The sequence below is a fragment of the Oryctolagus cuniculus genome, chromosome 12, assembly GCF_051225735.1.
Source record: "Oryctolagus cuniculus isolate XC-2025 breed Fujian yellow rabbit chromosome 12, ASM5122573v1, whole genome shotgun sequence".
NCBI lineage: Eukaryota > Metazoa > Chordata > Mammalia > Lagomorpha > Leporidae > Oryctolagus > Oryctolagus cuniculus.
In genome coordinates this window covers 63,202,088-63,220,369 of record NC_142878.1, presented here as the reverse complement: position 1 = coordinate 63,220,369, position 18,282 = coordinate 63,202,088, and the positions used below count along the sequence as shown (strand labels likewise).

At 45.9% G+C, this 18,282-nt stretch overlaps 1 protein-coding gene across 6 annotated transcripts in view; it reads right to left on the bottom strand.

The window, feature by feature from the left end:
* Window positions 1-18,035, bottom strand: part of EIF2AK4 (eukaryotic translation initiation factor 2 alpha kinase 4) — a 126,182-nt gene extending 108,147 nt beyond the window's left edge. For 3 of the 6 annotated variants that reach the window (XR_016218019.1, XM_002717985.6, XM_089310042.1), the window contains exons 1-2: window positions 17,799-18,035; window positions 2,296-2,408 (exon numbers count right to left, since the gene is read on the bottom strand). Coding sequence is in view for 2 of the 6 variants with exons in the window: in XM_002717985.6 (XP_002718031.1) it covers window positions 2,296-2,408; window positions 17,799-17,942 (257 nt within the window). In the remaining 4 variants the exon portion in view is untranslated. Of the gene's footprint in view, window positions 1-2,094; window positions 2,178-2,295; window positions 2,409-17,798 lie in introns of all 6 variants that reach the window. The other 3 variants (XM_070053975.2, XM_089310044.1, XM_089310043.1) reach the window with 3 other exon arrangements.
* Window positions 18,036-18,282: the final 247 nt, after the last annotated feature.

Here is an 18,282-nt window from a genome sequence, read left to right as displayed (position 1 = left end):
AATAACAACTCTTTAGGACTAAATGGGATTTATGTAATTTCACTGAAGAGATGATTCATCACTCCTACCCAGCTTTCTGAGCAGTGAAGCCTTGACTACTCAACTATCTATGCATTCTCTCAATATGTATCTCTCAGTATGACAGGTTACTGCAATCATTAAATACTTGGAAAGATGGAAATCAGAGAGAAAAGACCAGAAATGTGGGGGGCTGGCATTGTGGTGAAGCAGGTAAAGCCACCAACCCCAATGCTGGCATCCCATATGGGTGCAGATTTGTGTCCCGGCTGCTACACTTCCAATGTAGCTCCCTGCTAATGCACCTGGGAAAAGGAGTGTAAGATGGCCCAAGTGCTTAGGCCCCTCACCCATGTGGGACCACCTGGTCCAGCCCCTTGTCTTAGCCATCTTGGTAGTCAATCAGCAGAAGGAAGATCTCTCTGTCTCTCCCTCTCTTTGTAACTCTGACTTTCAAATAAATATATAATCTTAAAAAATAAATAAATAAAAAAGAACTGAAATGCCTTACTGGCCTGAGTCCAGTAAGGTCTGTCCTGCCCGGGATTCGCTCTCTTACAGGGACATTGGGACTATCTTGCAGAAAAGGGAAGCTTTCTTGTACCATTTCTTGTACCATTTCAAAGGATAGGAATATTCTCCCAAATCAAACCTCCTTTTTAATGCAACTGTTATAAAAATTATGCAATCATTATATTCATTTAGCAACATTAACTACATGGTGAAAAATCCATTCAGAATACTAATTGATTAAACTTCAAGAGCTTTTTTTAGAATTAATTTATTTGAAAGGCAGAGTGAAAGAGAAGGAGAGAAGGAGAGAGAGAGAAAGAGAAACAAGATCTTCCAACCCTTGGTTCATTGCCTAAATGGATGCAAAAGGTTTGAGTCCTGGGTGGTTGGCTTCTGATCCAGTTCCCTGCTAATGTGCTTGGGAAAACCAAAGGTGATGGCTAAAATATCTGGGCCTCTGCCACCTACATGGGAGACCTAGATGGAGCTCCAGGTTCCTGGTTTTGGCCTGACCTAGCCATTGTAGACACTGGGGGGAGTGAAACAGCAAGAATGAAGATTCTTTCTCTCTCCCTCTTCAAATAAATAAATAACTTTTTAAAAAAGTACACACATTTCAAGTTCTTAAGTCTTTCATGCTGGGTCCTGGCATAGAGCTCCCCTCACCCTTGGAATTCCCTGAGTGACAGTAGTGAGAGAGCCTCTTATTCCTAACAAGCCCCTTTCAGCCACAGTAGACTTCATGTAGATGAGGTAACCTGGATAGCTTCAGGATGGGGGCTGCTCACCAGAAAGACCAAACCTTGACTACAGGATGAGAAGTTTCAGCTCCACCCTAGACCACCAGAGATGAGAGAGGGGCTGGAGATTGAGTTCAATCACCAATGGCCAATGACCCAATTAAGCAACCTTGCCTATGCGATGAAGCCGGCATAATAACCCTGAAATGATGGGGTGCAGAGAGATTCTGAGCTTCTGAATGCATGGAGGTGTTGGAAGGTGTCATGTGCCTGGCCAACACACATACCTTGTTCTATGCCTCTCTTCCATATGGCTGTTTCAGAGTTGTGTTCTTCTTGATAAACCAACAAATGTCAAGTGAAGTATTTTCCTGAGTTCTGTGAGTCATTCTAGCAAATTACTGAAGCTGAGAGGGAGGTGTGGGAACCTCCAAATTCGTAGTCAGAATAGGTCAGAAGGACGGGGACTTGGACTGGGCATTTTATTTGCTACGTTCCCTCTCAAAAACCTTCACTGGCTCCCCACACAGTAGGTTCAAACCTCTTCGCCTCACCCAGTTCATGAAACATCTGGGGAATGATGATATGGAACACACATGGAGAAGCCTGGCAATGCTACCTACCACCCACTCAAGGCACAGAGGGCTCCCTGCTTTCCAGTCCAGGCATGCTATAAACCTAGGTATACAAGTGTGTCAGGTGGCCACCACACCTGTATCCTTCTCATCTGAATTTGCCCTCTTTTGAGGTGATAAGAAATTAAATAAACAGAAAACACACCGGAAGCAAGCTAAGTAGTCACTGAGCAAATACTGGTATCTACCTGCATTGATGATTCTACATCGATAAGCAAATGTAAAATGAGACAGGTTTCATGATGACATCTGCTGATGTACTTCTGTTGAACTACAGGTGACAGAAAATGAAATTTTATGAGACATGGGGGCAGGAAGAGGAACTACTATTAATTGCAATCTGTTTCTGTGTTGTCAAACAGAAAACTGAAATCATATTAAATACTCACACATCTGGATAGGTTGGTGGGCATTTAACCCTTAAATCCACTTTCACATATACTTCTTCACCAGTTAGGCCCTGAGGGTACAACACTAAATTGATTTCAGGGGGTTCTTTGACCTACAAGAGAAAAAGAAAAAAATTTTCTAGAAAGTCACTCTTAACATTCAAGATAATGATCATCTCTACTTTTAAAAAACAAATTCTGTGCCAAAGAGAATGCATTTTCCTTTTCACAGTTATCTAAGGAGCGACCCAAATGTTCCACCTGGCTCCTCTTCAAGCAAATGTTATGAGATGTGGATAACGCACTGGTCCTGTCCTAGAACAGGTGTGTGTGCAGGGATAATGCAGGCAGACACACAATCCCAACTAAGCAGTACAAACTAGAAGGCAAATGAAAACTTTCAGATGGTGATGAGAGCTGTCAACACAGTAAAGCAGAGCCATGGGACACAGTGGTGGGATGGAGAAGCCGCTCTGAGCACAGGACATTGAGACAATAACAAGAGAAAATCCTTGACACGGAGAAATCTGTTAACTCTTCTAAAATCGCACATTTTCATTCAACTGCTTCTCACCAAATACACTACTGTTCTTTATTTTATTTGTACTCACTTCCCCCTAGAAGGATTTAAGGCAGTTTATGTCAAATGCAGATAATGAAAAATGGGAGGCTGCAAGGGGAAGCACTCCAAGTGCTCAGCGCTCACAGAGAGCTCAGGTTCAGAGTTTAAGATCCTCTCCCACAGATGCACGGCGACAGTGCTACATCAAGCCCACTTCAACTCCAAAACCTGCATCTCCCTCATAAGCCACTCCTTTACCAATGCCAATCCTGAGGTGCTATGATTGAGCCTTGGTTTTTTTTCTCTGAACCTCCAGGCAGCCAGGGCAAAAAGAGACTTGAGATCTTATCAGAAAGGTTTTAGAAAGGCTAAAACGAATTTTTAGGAGCAACATACTACTAAGCAAAACTAAATTCTACCAGAAATGTATAATGTGAATCTTACATATGGCACTCAGAATCATTTAGTGAACAATGTTCTCATCAACTATGTGTATAACATCTGTAAGCTCAGTTTTTATGTGACTTCATAATATTCCTTGTTAAAAGCTATGGATTGGGGTTGGTGTTGTAGTATAGTGGGTAAAGCTGCAGCCTGCAATGCCAGCATCCCACAAGAGTGCTTATTCAAGTCCCAGCTACTTCACTTCCAATACAGCTGCCTGCTAATGGCCTGGGAAAAGCAATGGAAGATGGCCCAAGTGCTTGGGCCCCTGCCAACCATGTGGGAGATCCTCCTCTCTCTCTGTAATAATGATTTTCAAATAAATGAATAAATCTTAAAAAAAAAAAGCCATAGATCTTTCAGTTAAACACAATTCTATGCATGTGGTCTTGGCAAGGAGTAAGCACTCTGTGGTCTTTGACCCACTCATTCACACATCATCACACAACAGTCACCCCCACCTGCACAGCAGACGTCAAAAGCTATTATAATAATAATTCAGCCTGGAGGTGGGATGGGGAGAAAGAGGAGGTGTTGGGAAGAAAGGGGGAGTGGAGGAGAGAGGAAGAAAGGGAGAAGGTGAGGAAGAAGGGGAGAGAAGAAAGACGAGAGAAAGTGGATTTGAGAGATGAAGTTGGCAAAGATACTGGGATGTGAGGGAGGCAACCAGAAGTAAAGTGTCTCATCCCAAATGCTCCTTGAAGCAGAAAGCATTCACTGCTGAGGGGACTCTGGCTTTGCAAAAGGGCAGGTTCCATGAGCACTGAACACAGAACTGACATGTTAAGGAACGAATGCTTAAAGAGGAAGTAGACAAGCAAGTCTAGACAACTCTTCATGAAGGCTGAAGAGGGGGAGGACATTTGGCCTTGCAGAGATGCCAGCAGATCCTGGGAGGCAGAAATCAGACCTGGCCTGATTTCCCAGTTCCTGGTTTTGGCCTGGCCCAGCCCCTGCCAATGTGAGCATTTTGGGGAGTAAACCAGAGGAAGGGTGCTCTCTCTCTTATTGTCAAATAAAAGTGACTTTTTTTTTTTTTTTTTAATGATGAGGTGGTTGAGGTGTTGGGGGACAAAGAATTGGACCAGAGATAGAAGTGTGAAGTCAAGGGAGGACTTTGCTCTTTTTGAAAATGGGAGATACTAGAGCATGAGCCATGTGGATGGGAAAGTTACAGAAGAGCAGGACTTGGGGCCAGCACTGTGGCACAGTAGGTTAAACCCTGACTACAGCGCTGACATCCAACGCAGACACTGGTTCACATTCCAGCTGCTTCACTTCTGATCCAGCTCCCTGCTAATGCACCTAGGAAAGCAGAAGAGGTCCAAGTGTTTGGAAACCTGCACCCACCGGGAGACCCAGATTAGTCTCTTGGCTCCTGCCTTTGGCCATTGCAGCCATTTGGGGAGTGAACCAGTGGATGGAAGATATTTCTCTCTCTCTCTCTCTCTCTCTCTGTAGCTCTGCCTTTCAAATAAATTAAAAAAGAAAGAGAGATCAAGAGGGAGGGAGGGAGGAAAGAAGGAAAGAAGGAAGGGAGGAAGGAAGGAAGGAAGGAACAGAAAAAGGATAAAGAGAAAAGATGAGCAGGACAGACAAAATTAGGACCCAAAGCAGAAACACCCTTCAGAGGGTGGAAGGCGATGGATCCTGGGCCCAACAGAGACCACTGTAACCTTGGCAGGAGCCTCCTCTTTTAGGACAAGAGCACATGGGAAGCAAAGGTTGGGTAAAGGCTGATGGGGTTCTCAGAGGCACCTCTAAGAAGTGAGTATGAGACAGGACAATAGGACTCCAGGCCTCTTGTATCTTTTGCAATCAGAGCAGGCCAGCTTTTATTGCTTTATGTAGGTGCATTAGATGGAATTTAGCATAATAAATATTTAGTTGCTAAGAAGAAAATGAAAAACTATTGCCTCCCTCATTCTCTTTAAATATTTCATTTAGTTTTTTTTTTTTTTTAAAGATGTATTCATTGAAAGAGTAACAGAGAGAGGGAGAGACAGAGAATCTTTTTTCTTTTTTTAAAGATTTATTTATGTATTTGAAAGTCAGAGTTCCGGGGTGGGGTGGGGTGGTGTCTTCCATCTGCTGGTTCACTATTAGCTGCAATAGCCAGGGCTATTTGTACCAAGAGTACAAACACAAAAGCTCAGAATACCATGCAACCTTATCCTAAGAAGGATCATAATCTACATTCACTGACGCATGATTCTTTCATTTTCTCATTTTGTTAGTGCCCAGTGAAAACTTTATTTCACAACAGCAAATGAGGAAAGTACTCTAAATCCATGCTGACTGACATCACTGAAAAGAAGTAAAAAGGTAAGAAAATAAGGGTGAGAAAGGAATTTAAAACCAAGTAAGACTGAGGCTCACTGAGGATCCCTAGCCAAGAGAATGGTGAGCTATGGAACCTTTGTCGCCTAAGCTTCAAAAGTACTGGGTAAAGGGGCCGGCGCTGTGGTGCAGCAGGTTAACACCCTGGCCTGAAGTGCCGGCATCCCATATGGGCGCTGGTCCAAGACCCAGCTGCTCCACTTCCAATCCAGCTCTCTGCTTTGGCCTGGGAAAGCAGTAGAAGAAGGCCCAAGTCCTTGGACCCCGCATCAGCGTGGAAGCCCCGGAAGAAGCTCCAGGCTTCTGGGTTCAGATTGGCACAGCTCCAGCCATTGTGGCCAATTGGGGAGTGAACCATCAGATGGAAGACCTCTCTCTCTCTCTCTCTATCTGCCTCTCCTTTCTCTGTGTAACTCTGACTTTCAAATAAATAAATAAATCTTTTTTTTTTTTTAAAGTACTGGTTAAACCTTGCTGACCCAATGACACTATTTGAATAGTAAATAACTCAAAAATGCACATGTTCCTACTCACTGCTATTTCTCCTGGAATGGACAGTAGGAGGTAACCAATAGCCAGCAGCAGCTTGTGCTATTCTTGTTAACCAAAGTAACTGTAACAAGCAATTTGTGGAAGCCTACTCTGACCACCATTCAGGAATACCTGTCCTAAGCAACCATCTTTACCATGGCTTTATTCTCACATTTGGTGTGCCTCAACTTGCCTTCTGGGTTGACAAGGGAAAATGCCATGTGGATGGCTTTTTTAAAGGACAACATTTGGGGCCAGCATTGTGGAACAGTGGGTAAAGCTGTCCCTTGCAATGTCAGCATCCCATTTGGGCACTGGTTCAAGTCCTGGCTGCTCCACTTCTGATTTAGCTCCTGCTAATGGCCTGGGAAAAGCCATTAGATGGGCCAAGTGCTTGGGCCCCTGCACCTATGTAGGGGACCTGGAAGAAGCTCTTGGCTCCTGGCTTCAGCCTGGCCCAGTCCCAGATTTTCTTAAAAAAAAAAAAAAAGAAAAAGAAAAAAAGAAAAAACAACAATAACAAAAAAAGGGACAACATTCAAGACTCAACAGTCCCAATGTGAGAGTTAAGTCAAAGTAAGCACTACACCTAGGAGTAATAGCAGATCTGCTTTTGAGGCAACAAAATTGGAGCGGCCCTCTGTGACTGGAAGGAGTGAAAACACAAAGATAGAGTAGAGCTGTGGTCTTCACAAGCTGTACAGGCAGAAATACAAATGCAAACCAACAGATAGGCCTTTCTTGGAGTAAATACAAAAAGAACTTGCATCAAACACATAGATAACATATGCCAAGTGAGGTGAGTTATCTCTGCATGTGTAAGACACCACCCTTTGTCTTTACCTAGAAGAGTAGATCTGAATATAACAAACCTTCTTGATAAAGGGTAGGGACAGGCCATGGATTTATGACCAGAGTCCCTGTAACAGGAAGCCATCTTGAGGAAATTGGCCTATTAGAAGCTGATCAGGTTGAAGATATCCTTTTTTTTTTTTTTGACAGGCAGAGTGGACAGTGAGAGAGAGAGACAGAGAGAAAGGTCTTCCTTTGCCGTTGGTTCACCCTCCAATGGCCGCCGCGGCCGGCGCGCTGCGGCCGGCGCACCGCGCTGATCCGATGGCAGGAGCCAGGAGCCAGGTGCTTTTCCTGGTCTCCCATGGGGTGCAGGGCCCAAGCACCTGGGCCATCCTCCACTGCACTCCCTGGCCACAGCAGAGGGCTGGCCTGGAAGAGGGGCAACCGGGACAGAATCCGGCGCCCCGACCGGGACTAGAACCCGGTGTGCCGGCGCCGCTAGGCGGAGGATTAGCCTAGTGAGCCGCGGCGCCGGCCTGAAGATATCCTTTTAAAAGACTTATTTATTTGAAGGGCCAGTGCTATGGTATAGCAGGTAAAGCCAGTGCCTGCAGGGCTAGCATCCAATATGAGCACCAGTCCCAGTCCTGGCTGCTCCACTTTCGATCCATCTCTCTGCTATGGCCTGGGAAAGCAGAAGATGGCCCAATTCCTTGGGCCCCTTCACCCATGAGACGTGGAAGAAGCTCCTGGCTCCTAGCTTCAGATCTGTGCAGCTCTGGCCACTGCAGCCATTTGGGGAGTGAACCAGCAGATGGAAGACCCACCTCTCTCCCTCCCTCTCTCCCTCCCTCTCTCCCTCCCTCCCTCTCTCTCTGCCTCTCTGTAATTCTGCCTTTCAAATAATAAATAAATAAATCTTTTAAAAAATTATTTATTTGAAAGGCAGAATAATGGGGGGAAGGGAAGAAAGAAGGAGAGAAGGAGGGAGGGAGGGAGGGAGAAATGGATCTTCCATCTGCTGGTTCACTCCCCAAATGCCTGCAACAGTGCGGGTAGGCCAGGCTGAAGCCAAGAGCCTGGAACTCCATCTGGGTTTCCCACAGGGGTAGCAGGGACTTAAGCACTTAGGCAGACATCAACAGCCTCCCAGGCACAACAGTAGGAAGCCAGATTGGAAATAGAATAGCCAGGATTCTAACCAGGCACTCTACTACGGGATGCAAGTGTCCCAAGCATGTTGGTGGCTTAACCTGCTGTGCCACGATGCTCACCTCTGAGGATACCCTTTCCTAAAGGAATGTTTAACAGAGCACGATGAATCCAGGTAAGGATTGCTGGCAAGCCTCAGGGAAGGAGTCAGTCAGTCCCTAGGCCCACCAGGGGGAACAAGGGTGTATAGATCCCTGGGCCTAAAAAGCAGAGTCATGGTCTGCAAACACTGCTGGGTTGGATCAGCCATGGTGCACCAGGCAGGTGTAAGGTTCCAGTAACTTCCACAGCAGAACGCCACCAGCAGGACGTCAGTGACGATGGCAGTCACTACAGATAATTCCAAAACAAACCTTTAGAGAAGAGAGAAGAGCTCTGCTACTAAGTGAAGAGATTTCTGGACGCATAGAGGTTTCAGCCTTATGAGGCATATGACTCCTGTGGCGATGGCTTGGATGAACAGACCATGACGTGTGACTAGGCAGGGACCTAGCAACTGGCTCTGATCAGGATTTGAGTTCCCCTCAAGGCCATCCGGAGTGGGAGAAGCAGGACTTGGAAGCTACCAGGCTCACTGGCTGGTTCTGAAGCCTCTCTCCTGGCTGACAGAGGTTATGACCAGGGTGGTATTTCTCTCCACGCAGCATGGATTTAGGGGTATTTCTCAGCAGAGAATACTAACTGTTCCCCAATATCTACTTTCTTCTTTATTTCTTAGTAACAGAATCCTCAACTTTTTAGCTAGATACATTTCCTAGGCTCCTTTGTGGCTAAGCGTGGTCACTGGATTAATTTCTGGCCAATAAGATGAAAGAACTGTTTTATACGATTTTCAGCAAGTCATCTTAAAGGAAAGGGACGTGACTTCATTTCTTTCTCCTTCCAGCTGGCTGGAATGCATGTGTGATGGCTGGAATTAGACTGACATTTTAGGCCATAAGGGGTACATTAAGATTGCTGGAACAGCATTTTATTGCAAAAAATAATTTGTTGCTAATTGAAATTTTCTATCATACGTAGCTAAACTTAATTGTTATAGGTTCATTGGGGAAGGAAAAATACCTTAAACTCAATGAACAGTACTTTCAGAGATAACAACAAAATATTCGCCAGACTTCTCCAGCAGACTGAGAGGCTTTGATGCAAGAGGTGTTTCAGCCATCGGTATAGCCTTCAAGGACTCCTGGGTCTGAACAGGATTTGATTAGGAACAGGTAACAACTCTGGTGTTTCTGGGGGTGGGTTAGGGCAGGGTTTCATTTGTTCAGAAGGCAAATGGTCACAGAACTGAGTGTTGATAGGGCTGGCATTGTGGCATGGCAGATTAAGCCACCACCTGTGATCCCAGCATCCTACTTAAGTGCCAATTCAACAGTTCAAGCCTTGGCTGCTCCACCTCCAACACAGTTCCCTGCTAATGAGCCTGGGAAAGCAGTGGAAGATGGCCAAACTGCTTGGGCCTCTCCCCCACGTGGGAGACCCAGATGGATGTCCAGGTTCCTAGCTTCAGGCTGGCTGTTACAGCCACTTGGGGAGTGAACCAGTGGATGGAAGATCGATCTCTCTCTCTCTAACAATGTCTTTCAAATAAATGAAGTAAAATCTTTAAAACAACAGCAAAAAAAAAAAAAAAAAAAGAATTCAGTGTAGATAAAATTTCTGACTTAACCTGCACGAGGAAACAATGAATTTCTGAAATTTCCACAGGCAAATGAGCACAACATAAAGTGTAACCAGAAAACGCTGAGAATACTAAAGGAGAGGAAGGCACAATGCAGTGTGTCTCAGCTACAAACTACACACAGTCCTACAAGAGAAAAAAATGGTTTTGAAAACTGAATATGTGATGTGAAAGCAGCATAGGAACTGGCATTGTGACAGTGGATTAAGCCACCATCTGCGACACACAGGCTCCCATGTGAACACCAGTTGGAGTAATGGCTACGCCACTTCCCATCCAGCTCCCTGCTAATTCACCTGGGAAGGTAGCAGAGGATGGCCCAACTGCTTGGACCTCTGTCGCCTGAGAGTTCCAGGCTCCTGGCTTCGGCCTGGCCCAGCCTTGGGTGTTGCAGCCATTTGGGGAGTGAACCAGCAAATGGAAGATCTCTCTCCCTCTGTCATTCTGCCTTTTGAACAAATAAGTAAATCTTTAAAAAAAAAAAAAAAAAAGCATAATAGTAGGTAGTGATGGAGAGAAGACCAATAAAGTTTGAATTATATTTGCTTCCTGAAGTTGGATACCTTCCAGGACTGTTATAAAATAGTCAAATTCTCAAGCATATAAAAAGCATATAAGCCCTAAAACAAAGGGGAGGCAATACTCATGTGGAACTTGTCCAAAAAAAGGAAAAGCATCAGTTCTTCAAGAAACAAAACCAGCCAGGCTCTTAAACTACCCCATGGATTGAGAACACTGACCTCACCCCGGGGACCCTCTTTCAGCACAGCTCCTGGGGACCACCCATCTGGTGCCTCAGGAATACCTGCAGCTTGGTCCAATGTGCTTCTCTTGGGCGTCTCCTAACACTGAGGACCAACAAAATAAACTGGCTTAAGCACACCTGTTCAAAGCACTAGCGAGGGGCAAGACTATTAAAACCTGAGGATTTTCTCAGCCATTTCACACAGCTGCTAATTTTTGGTTCCCAGATCCAGAAGCTGAAGCATGAGGATCAATGACAGCCCCATGTAAACCCATGAAGTGAGGATAAACAGCAGTGAGGATGAGATCTAGGAAGCTAACTGAAAATGTTACACAATTTTCTCTTACACAATAGTGTGAATATACTTAACACTACTGAACTGTACATTTAAAAATGGTTATGATGGCAAATCTTTAAAAATTACTTATTTATTTGTATTTGAAACAGACAGGCAGACACACACATCTCCCATCTGTTAATTTGTTCCCCAAATCCCCACAACAGCTGAGGCTGGGCTAGGCTGAAGGCTGGAAGGAGCCTGGAACGCAATCTGAGTCTTTCACAAGGGTGACAAGAACCTAAGCACTTAAGCCATTGCCTACTTCTCTTAGGATGCACACAAGCAGGAGGGTGAATAGCAAGTAGAGTAGCTGGGTCTCGAACCAGTCACTCCAACATAGGATGCAAGCGTTCCAAGCAGAAACTTAACTGTTGCGCCAAATGCCAGCCCCAAGATGGTAAATTTTATATGTGTTATTTTAATAATTATTTTTTAAAAAACTACACCATCCAAATCACTTTCAGGTGTCTGGTCTATTGTTACCTATTATTCATAGCATCCTTGAATGCAATGGCAAAACTTCGTAACATGGCCTTGCATTTCTCCTCTGCTTCAGATCCTTCCTACAAAATTACTTGCAACACAAAGGAACAAACTAGTCTGTGTGAAAATTTAAGAAATTCAGAAGTAAAGTACCATGGGGAAGCTGAATAATCTGGGAAAGCTTTTTATTTTTAGATTTACTAATCTATTTGAAAGTCAGAGTTACAGAGAGGGCAACACAGAGGCAGAGAGAGAGGAGAGAGAGAGGGAGGGGGAGGGAGGGAGGGAGGGAGAGGGAGAGAGAGGGAGAGGGATAAAGAGAGAGAGAAAGAGAGGGAGAGAGAGAGAGAGAGAGAGAGAGAGAGTCTTCCATTCACTAGTTCATTCCCAAATGGCTGCAATGGCCAGGGCTGGGCCAGGCCAAAGCCAGGAGCCAGGAGTTTTACCCAGGTCTCCCACATGAGTACAGGGGCCCAAGGACTTGGGCCATCTTCCATTGCTTTCCCAGGAGCATTAACAGGGAGCTGGATGGGAGGTGGAGCAGCCAAGACTCAAACTGGTACCCATCTGGTATGCCGTGCTGTAGGCAGTGGCTTTACCCTCCTGCTATGCCACAGTACTGGCTCCAAGTTTTTGGTTTTAAGTCTGCTCAGAAGCCAAAAATAAAATAATGACAATAAAAGCTCAGAAAATGCAAATTAGATAACATTTCTCTAAATTGCAGACTAAATGCCTAAGTTGCTGATTTTCCCTCATATCTTACCTTCTAAAAACAATACTTTCCATAACTGATCTTGTAAAAATGACCAAATTCACTCATCTGTACTCAGGGCTTGCCTATTTGTCAAACTGGTAAGAATTAAAAAAAAAAACAAAAAAAACCCCAAAAACCAAAAACACAGCAGTGGGGACGGGGGTGGCTAGTGCTGTGGCGTAGGGGTAAAGCTGCAGCCTGCAATGCCAGCATCCTATATGGGCGCCGATTCAAGACCTGGCTGCTCCACTTCCAATCCAGCTCTCTGCTATGGCCTGGGAAAGCAGTAGAAGATGGCCAAAGTCCTTGAGCCCCTGCACCTGCGTGGGAGACTGGGAAAGAAGCTCCTGGCTCCAGATCAGCACCTCTGACCATTGTGGCCATTTGTGGGAGAGAACCAGCAGGTGGAAGACCTCTCTTTTTTTCCTCTCTGCCTCTATGTGTAACTCTGCCTTTCAAATAAAATAAATCTTTTAAAAAAAGAATTTTTAAAAATGCTAGATTTCTTATAGTTTAATAGTAATCTAGGGCCAGCGCTGCGGCTCACTAGGCTAATCCTCCGCCTTGCGGCTCCGGCACACCAGGTTCTAGTCCCAGTCGGGGCACCGGATTCTGTCCCAGTTGCCCCTTCTTCAAGCCAGCTCTCTGCTGTGGCCAGGGAGTGCAGTGGAGGATGGCCAAGTGCTTGGGCCCTGCACCCCGTGGGAGACCAGGATAAGTACCTGGCTCCTGCCATAGGATCAGCACGGTGTGCTGGCCGCAGCGCGCTGACCGGGTTGGCCATTGGAGGGTGAACCAACGGCAAAGGAAGACCTTTCTCTCTCTCTCTCTCACTGTCCACTCTGCCTGTCCAAAAAAAAAAAAAAAAAAAAAAAAAAGTAATCTATAGCTACATTTTAAACAAACATTAAAATACCCAGAATGTGAATTCTTCCCAAATTAAATAAAAGTAATATTTGTAAGTATTAGTAAAATGGTGCAGTCTTGTTATCTACACCCCAGACACCATCCTAGGCTCTAGCCCCTGCTGCCATGGCTGGAAGCCAGGTGACCCCATGGCCCAACAGTGTCAGCTCCACCCCCACCCTAATGGGATTCGGTGCTCCTACTTCCCTGCCCACCGGTAAAGGTTTAAGAGGACCTGTTCCTGAACACATGGTTCTCTCCATCTCTCTCAATCTTTCCCTCTCTCTGCCCCTTGATCTCTCTCTTTCGCTCACTCTCTCTCTTCATCTCTTACGCTCTCCTTCTCCCTCTTTTGCTTCTTTGACCCCTCCCTCTGGTCTGTAGGGTTTCCTCCAATAAACTCTTTTCCTTACTCTGGTGTTTGGTACATTTTGTGGTGGCCTTACAGTAATATTATTGTAATAAAAACATCAATGGGGGTTAGGCATTGTGCCAGGCTAAGGGGCTGCTTGGGAAACTTGCATCCCATATCAGAGTGCCTGGAATGGAATCTCACCTTTACCTCCAATCCAACTTTCTGCTAATGTGGCTCAAATAACTAAGTCCCTACTATCCATGTGTTAGACTCAGATGATGTTCTTGGCTCCTGGCTGTTGTGGACATTTTGGGAGTAAATCAGTGGAGAGATCTCTCTCAAAGAAATTAAATAAACAAACCTAAAACACTGTCAGCAAAATTTTTTAAACCAGATGCTATGATTCACATGTTAGAAACTTAATCCCCAAATTGATATGTTGGTTGTATTTAGAGGCGGGGCCCCATGATGGGATTAGTGGCATTTTAAGAAGAGGAAGAGAGACATGAGCTTGCACACTTGCTCAGCCTTGCCACGTTATAATACAGCAAGAAAGCCCCCATCAGGTGCAGCCCCTTGCTCTTGGACTTAGGCTCTCAAACTCTAGGAAATAAACCTCTGTTCTTTATAGATTACCCAGTCTGTGGTAATATGTCACAGCAGCAGAAAATGGACTAAAACACCAGGTAAGCTGATACTAAAGGTCATAGGGGAAACTAAGGCAAAAATAGGAAAATTCTATAAATAAATGGCAACCACACTAAATACTAAGGCTTGTTATAAATCTATAGCAACTAAAGCAGTGTGATAGTGATGCTTAAACAGATTAACGGGATAGGGAGTGAACAAATAGAGTCAAATACATTAGAGACTTATTTCATTCAACAACAAGTTCTGAGAGCTTTTTACCAGGCACTGGGCACATAGGAGTCAACCTGTCCTCAGAAAGCCAGCAGCTGGGGGCCAGCACTGTGGTGTAGTATGTTAAGCCTCCACCTGCAATGCTGGCATCCCATATGGGCACCAGTTCCAGTCCTGGCTGCCCCATTTCCGATCCAGTTCCCTGCTAATGGCCTGGAAAAATAGCAGAGGATGGCCCACATGCTTGGGTTTCTGCACTCACATGGGAGATCCAGGAGAAGCTCCTGGCTCCTGACTTAGGACTGGCCCAGCTCCAGCTGTTGCAGCCATTTGGGGAGTGAACCAGTGGATGGAAGACATCTCTTTCTCTCTGCCTCTGTCTCTCCCTCTCTGTAACTCTGCCTTTCAAGTAAAATAAATAAATCTTAAAAAAAAAAAAAAAAAAAGGCCAGCAGCTGGATATAATGTAAAGGTAGCATTTCAAAGTGATAGGGGGAAATTAAGCAGGAAAATTAGATAGGAATAGGTGAGCTGAAATTTCTGCCAGCCCTGCATTGTAACTCTATCCCCTTACCTGTCAATCCAGTATGCCTACTTTCCCATGATGCACCTGTGTCTCATCCAGGACCAGGACCACATGTAGGCATCATGAAACTCCCGGAACGCCTCACATACGATACACTACATCCCATTCATACAGTCAACCAGGGCACCATCCCCTATCTCATAAAAGAGACTGATAACTTGGGAAGGGTACTTCTTTTGCTTTTGACCAGGTTTATGGGTCCTTCTCTGGCATCCCCCCCCACCCCCCGCCTCCTCCTGCACACACACATAGGCAACTTTCTCCATGCAAGGCAGCCCATAATCACTCTTAAATAAATCCTGCTCTTACTTGGGCACTGGGTTTATGCCTCTGCTTTGAATTCTTGTTTCTGTGGGCCAAGAACCTGGAATAAAGATTAAGAAGCTAGGCCCAAAAAGCAGTAGTGGAAAAGACGGAAAGTACAAACAGTAACAAAAGCAGTAGTGGAAAAGACAGAAAAACTCAATTGTGGTGGCTAGTTGGGGAAGAGGTACACAAAGGGAGGGTGGCCTAGACCCATATTTAGATGGAGTTAAGAACTTAAAAAGAAAAAGCTGGTCGGCTGTAGCAGCCATTTGGGGGGTGAACCAATGGAAAAAGGAAGACCTTTGTCTCTCTCTAACTCTGCCTGTGGATGGATGGAAGGAAGGAAGGAAGGAAAGAAAGAAAGGAGAGAGAAAAAGCTATTTCTATATTTCTTTGATGAGAGTTTTAAAATGAGGCCGTTAAAGTACTAAAAAAAAAATCTCAAAGAAGTTTTTTGGTAAATGGAATGGGAAACCTATTCTAGAAAAAAAACTTAATTACTGGGACCATAAAATAAAAAATAGGTTGTTTTGAGCTAACAATTTTTAGTTACATAAATTACTTAAATATAAAAAATGAACATGGTTAGATAATCCCTTATGTTTGAAATATGACCCAAAATGTAAATTATCTTGATGTATAATGTTGGCAAAGATATAGGAAAAGAAGTACTCTCATACACTACTCACGGTCCAGAGACAGAAACAAGTGTTTTGGAGGTGAGTCTGGAAAAACTTTCCAATTAAAAATGAGCACATCCTTTGCTGATATGGAAATCTAAACAAGATAATGAGAACTTATAACTGTCTAGAAATTCTACTTTAAACTAGTGGTGTCCAAAGTTTTTTCTCATGTAAAATAATTCTGAGTATGTACCCAAAAAATGTTGAGTTATTTATAAATGATATACAAGTGCTACTAACCTGAAACTTAAAACACACCTCCTCCTACCTGCCACGAGAAGTTTTAGAATTTATTGGCTGCAAACTTGGCCTGAATTGACATGAGGTTACTTAATAGTCTGTGTCTACCCTATTCAGTGTGAAACCTGAATCTTCATGTTCCATTGCAGTGTTGGGTAATGCGTGGACCTTGCAGGTGAGCAGGAACACTTCTGAGGTCTGAAAATCAACAGGGTCAAGGACTGTGGACCAGCACGTTTTCCTGAAGCCTGGCAAATGGCAGGCACTGATGAGCACCTGTCGAGTGACCAAGCTCTGACACATCCTCGTGAACATGGATTATTTGCCTGTGGGGCCTATGCAGGTGGCGAGGCCACCTGTCCTGTGCACCGTGGGCATGGGCAGCCACGTGGATCCTCCTGCCTGTCTCTAGCAGCTCCTATTTTGCTTTAGTCTTCTGTCTTGTTATAAAGATGACCAGCTGTAAGTTCTCAGGATCACGGGCATCCCTACCTCAAAGCAGCTGCTTTTTCCCTCCCATTATCCGCAGCCTTAGGCGCAGGTAACTAAGCTTATATGAAGTAAATAACTAGCTCGGAATGGGTATTAATAGCTTTGTGACACCTAATTTGATTGCTTACTGGGCCTACTTCCTGGTTCTCAGCGTTTTAGGATGGAGAAGGCGCAGGGTTACCAGAAAGTGACATGATTTTGTTACTTAAGGGTTGCATAAGGCAAGTTTTTACTATTTCAGGTGAAAAATCACTCTCAAAATGAAGCTCTAGAAGAGCAAGCTCCCTGAAGGCAGGGGTTTTTCTCTATCCTGATGCTGGCTATATTCCCGAAGCCTAAAACAATCAATACCGAAGGACGGAAGCTAGGAAGAAACATCTGGGGCTCGACGGAGAGCATTTTGCTCTGCCGGCTCCAGAAGATGCAGTTTCCTGAGGAATCCTGCAAGTGCAGGAAAGGCACAGGCCGTGGCGTGTCAGGATTAAAGGTAGACGCAGGAAGGCCGATAATATTCGGAAACATTAGTTTGGTCCATCATCAACTCTCCAAGCAAGGGTGGGGGCCCCTGTCAGTATTAGCAGCTTACAGTGTGCCCTCACTTCTGGACACACAGAAAAAACACTGGACCACGTAACCAGATCCAGACTCGTCAACTCCCCCTCCACTGCAGCTGAGGCGCAGAGGCACACAGAGTTCCTGGGGGCGGGACACGCGGGAGACCGGGGCCGGGGATTTCAGGGGCTGCACTTGGGAACAATCGGGCGGGACTTGACTGCTCTGACTGACGGCCTTAACTAAGGCCTGCGCAGCGCCCAAAGAGCCTTCCCATTACAAAGTAGCCATGGGCGCCTACGAACACTCTTGCTGTATCATTATGCAGGGCTTTGGGGACCAGGAAGGGCAAGGTGGGAAGGAGGCAGCGTTGCTAGGCAGTGTCAGAGGAAGTAAGAAGCGGGGCCAGGGAGGAGGAAGCAGCCGGCTTGGGGAGAAGGCTCTAAGAGAATTCGGCCCGGGTAGGGGTTTTGCAGCCCAGCTGCGGCTGGCACACAAAGTGTGGCTGGAATCTGAGGGATGAAAAGGAGGCAGGATCCTAGAGGACCGGCCCAATCTGGGAGGGTCTCGGCTCGGGCTCCTGACTCGGGAGGCCGGGAGCGAGCCAGCCCAGGCCTGTCTAGCCACGTTCCTACCGGTCTGCACGCGTCCGGCCGCAGGTCTTGGAAGTCGGCGCCGTAGATGGCCTCCAGGGCCTGCAGTTCGTGGTCCTGTCGCTGTGGATAGCTCTCGGGCGGCTCGTCCCGGCCGCGCCCGGGGGCCCCACGGCCCCCAGCCATGGCTGCCGGGTGGCCACGACAGGGCGGCCTTGGCTAGGCTGCGGTGGGCCCCGGGCGCGCTGGGGGGCGGGGCTCGGCGGATAGGCTCCAGGGCGGGCCCACGACGGGGGCGTGTCTGTGGGCGGGGCCCACGCAGGGGGCGGGGCCTGGGCCAGGCTCCGGAGGGGTGCAGCCTGTAGGAGCCCAGGCAGGGAGAGGCCCTTGCCTACGTTCTGCTGGCGGAATGGGAGGAGAGGAACTGCAAGAACGTGAGAGATCAAATCGCGCAGTTTGGATTGATCACGCCAGATTGTATGGTTTTCACGAAACAAGTTTTTTGTTTTTGTTTTTAACCAAAGTG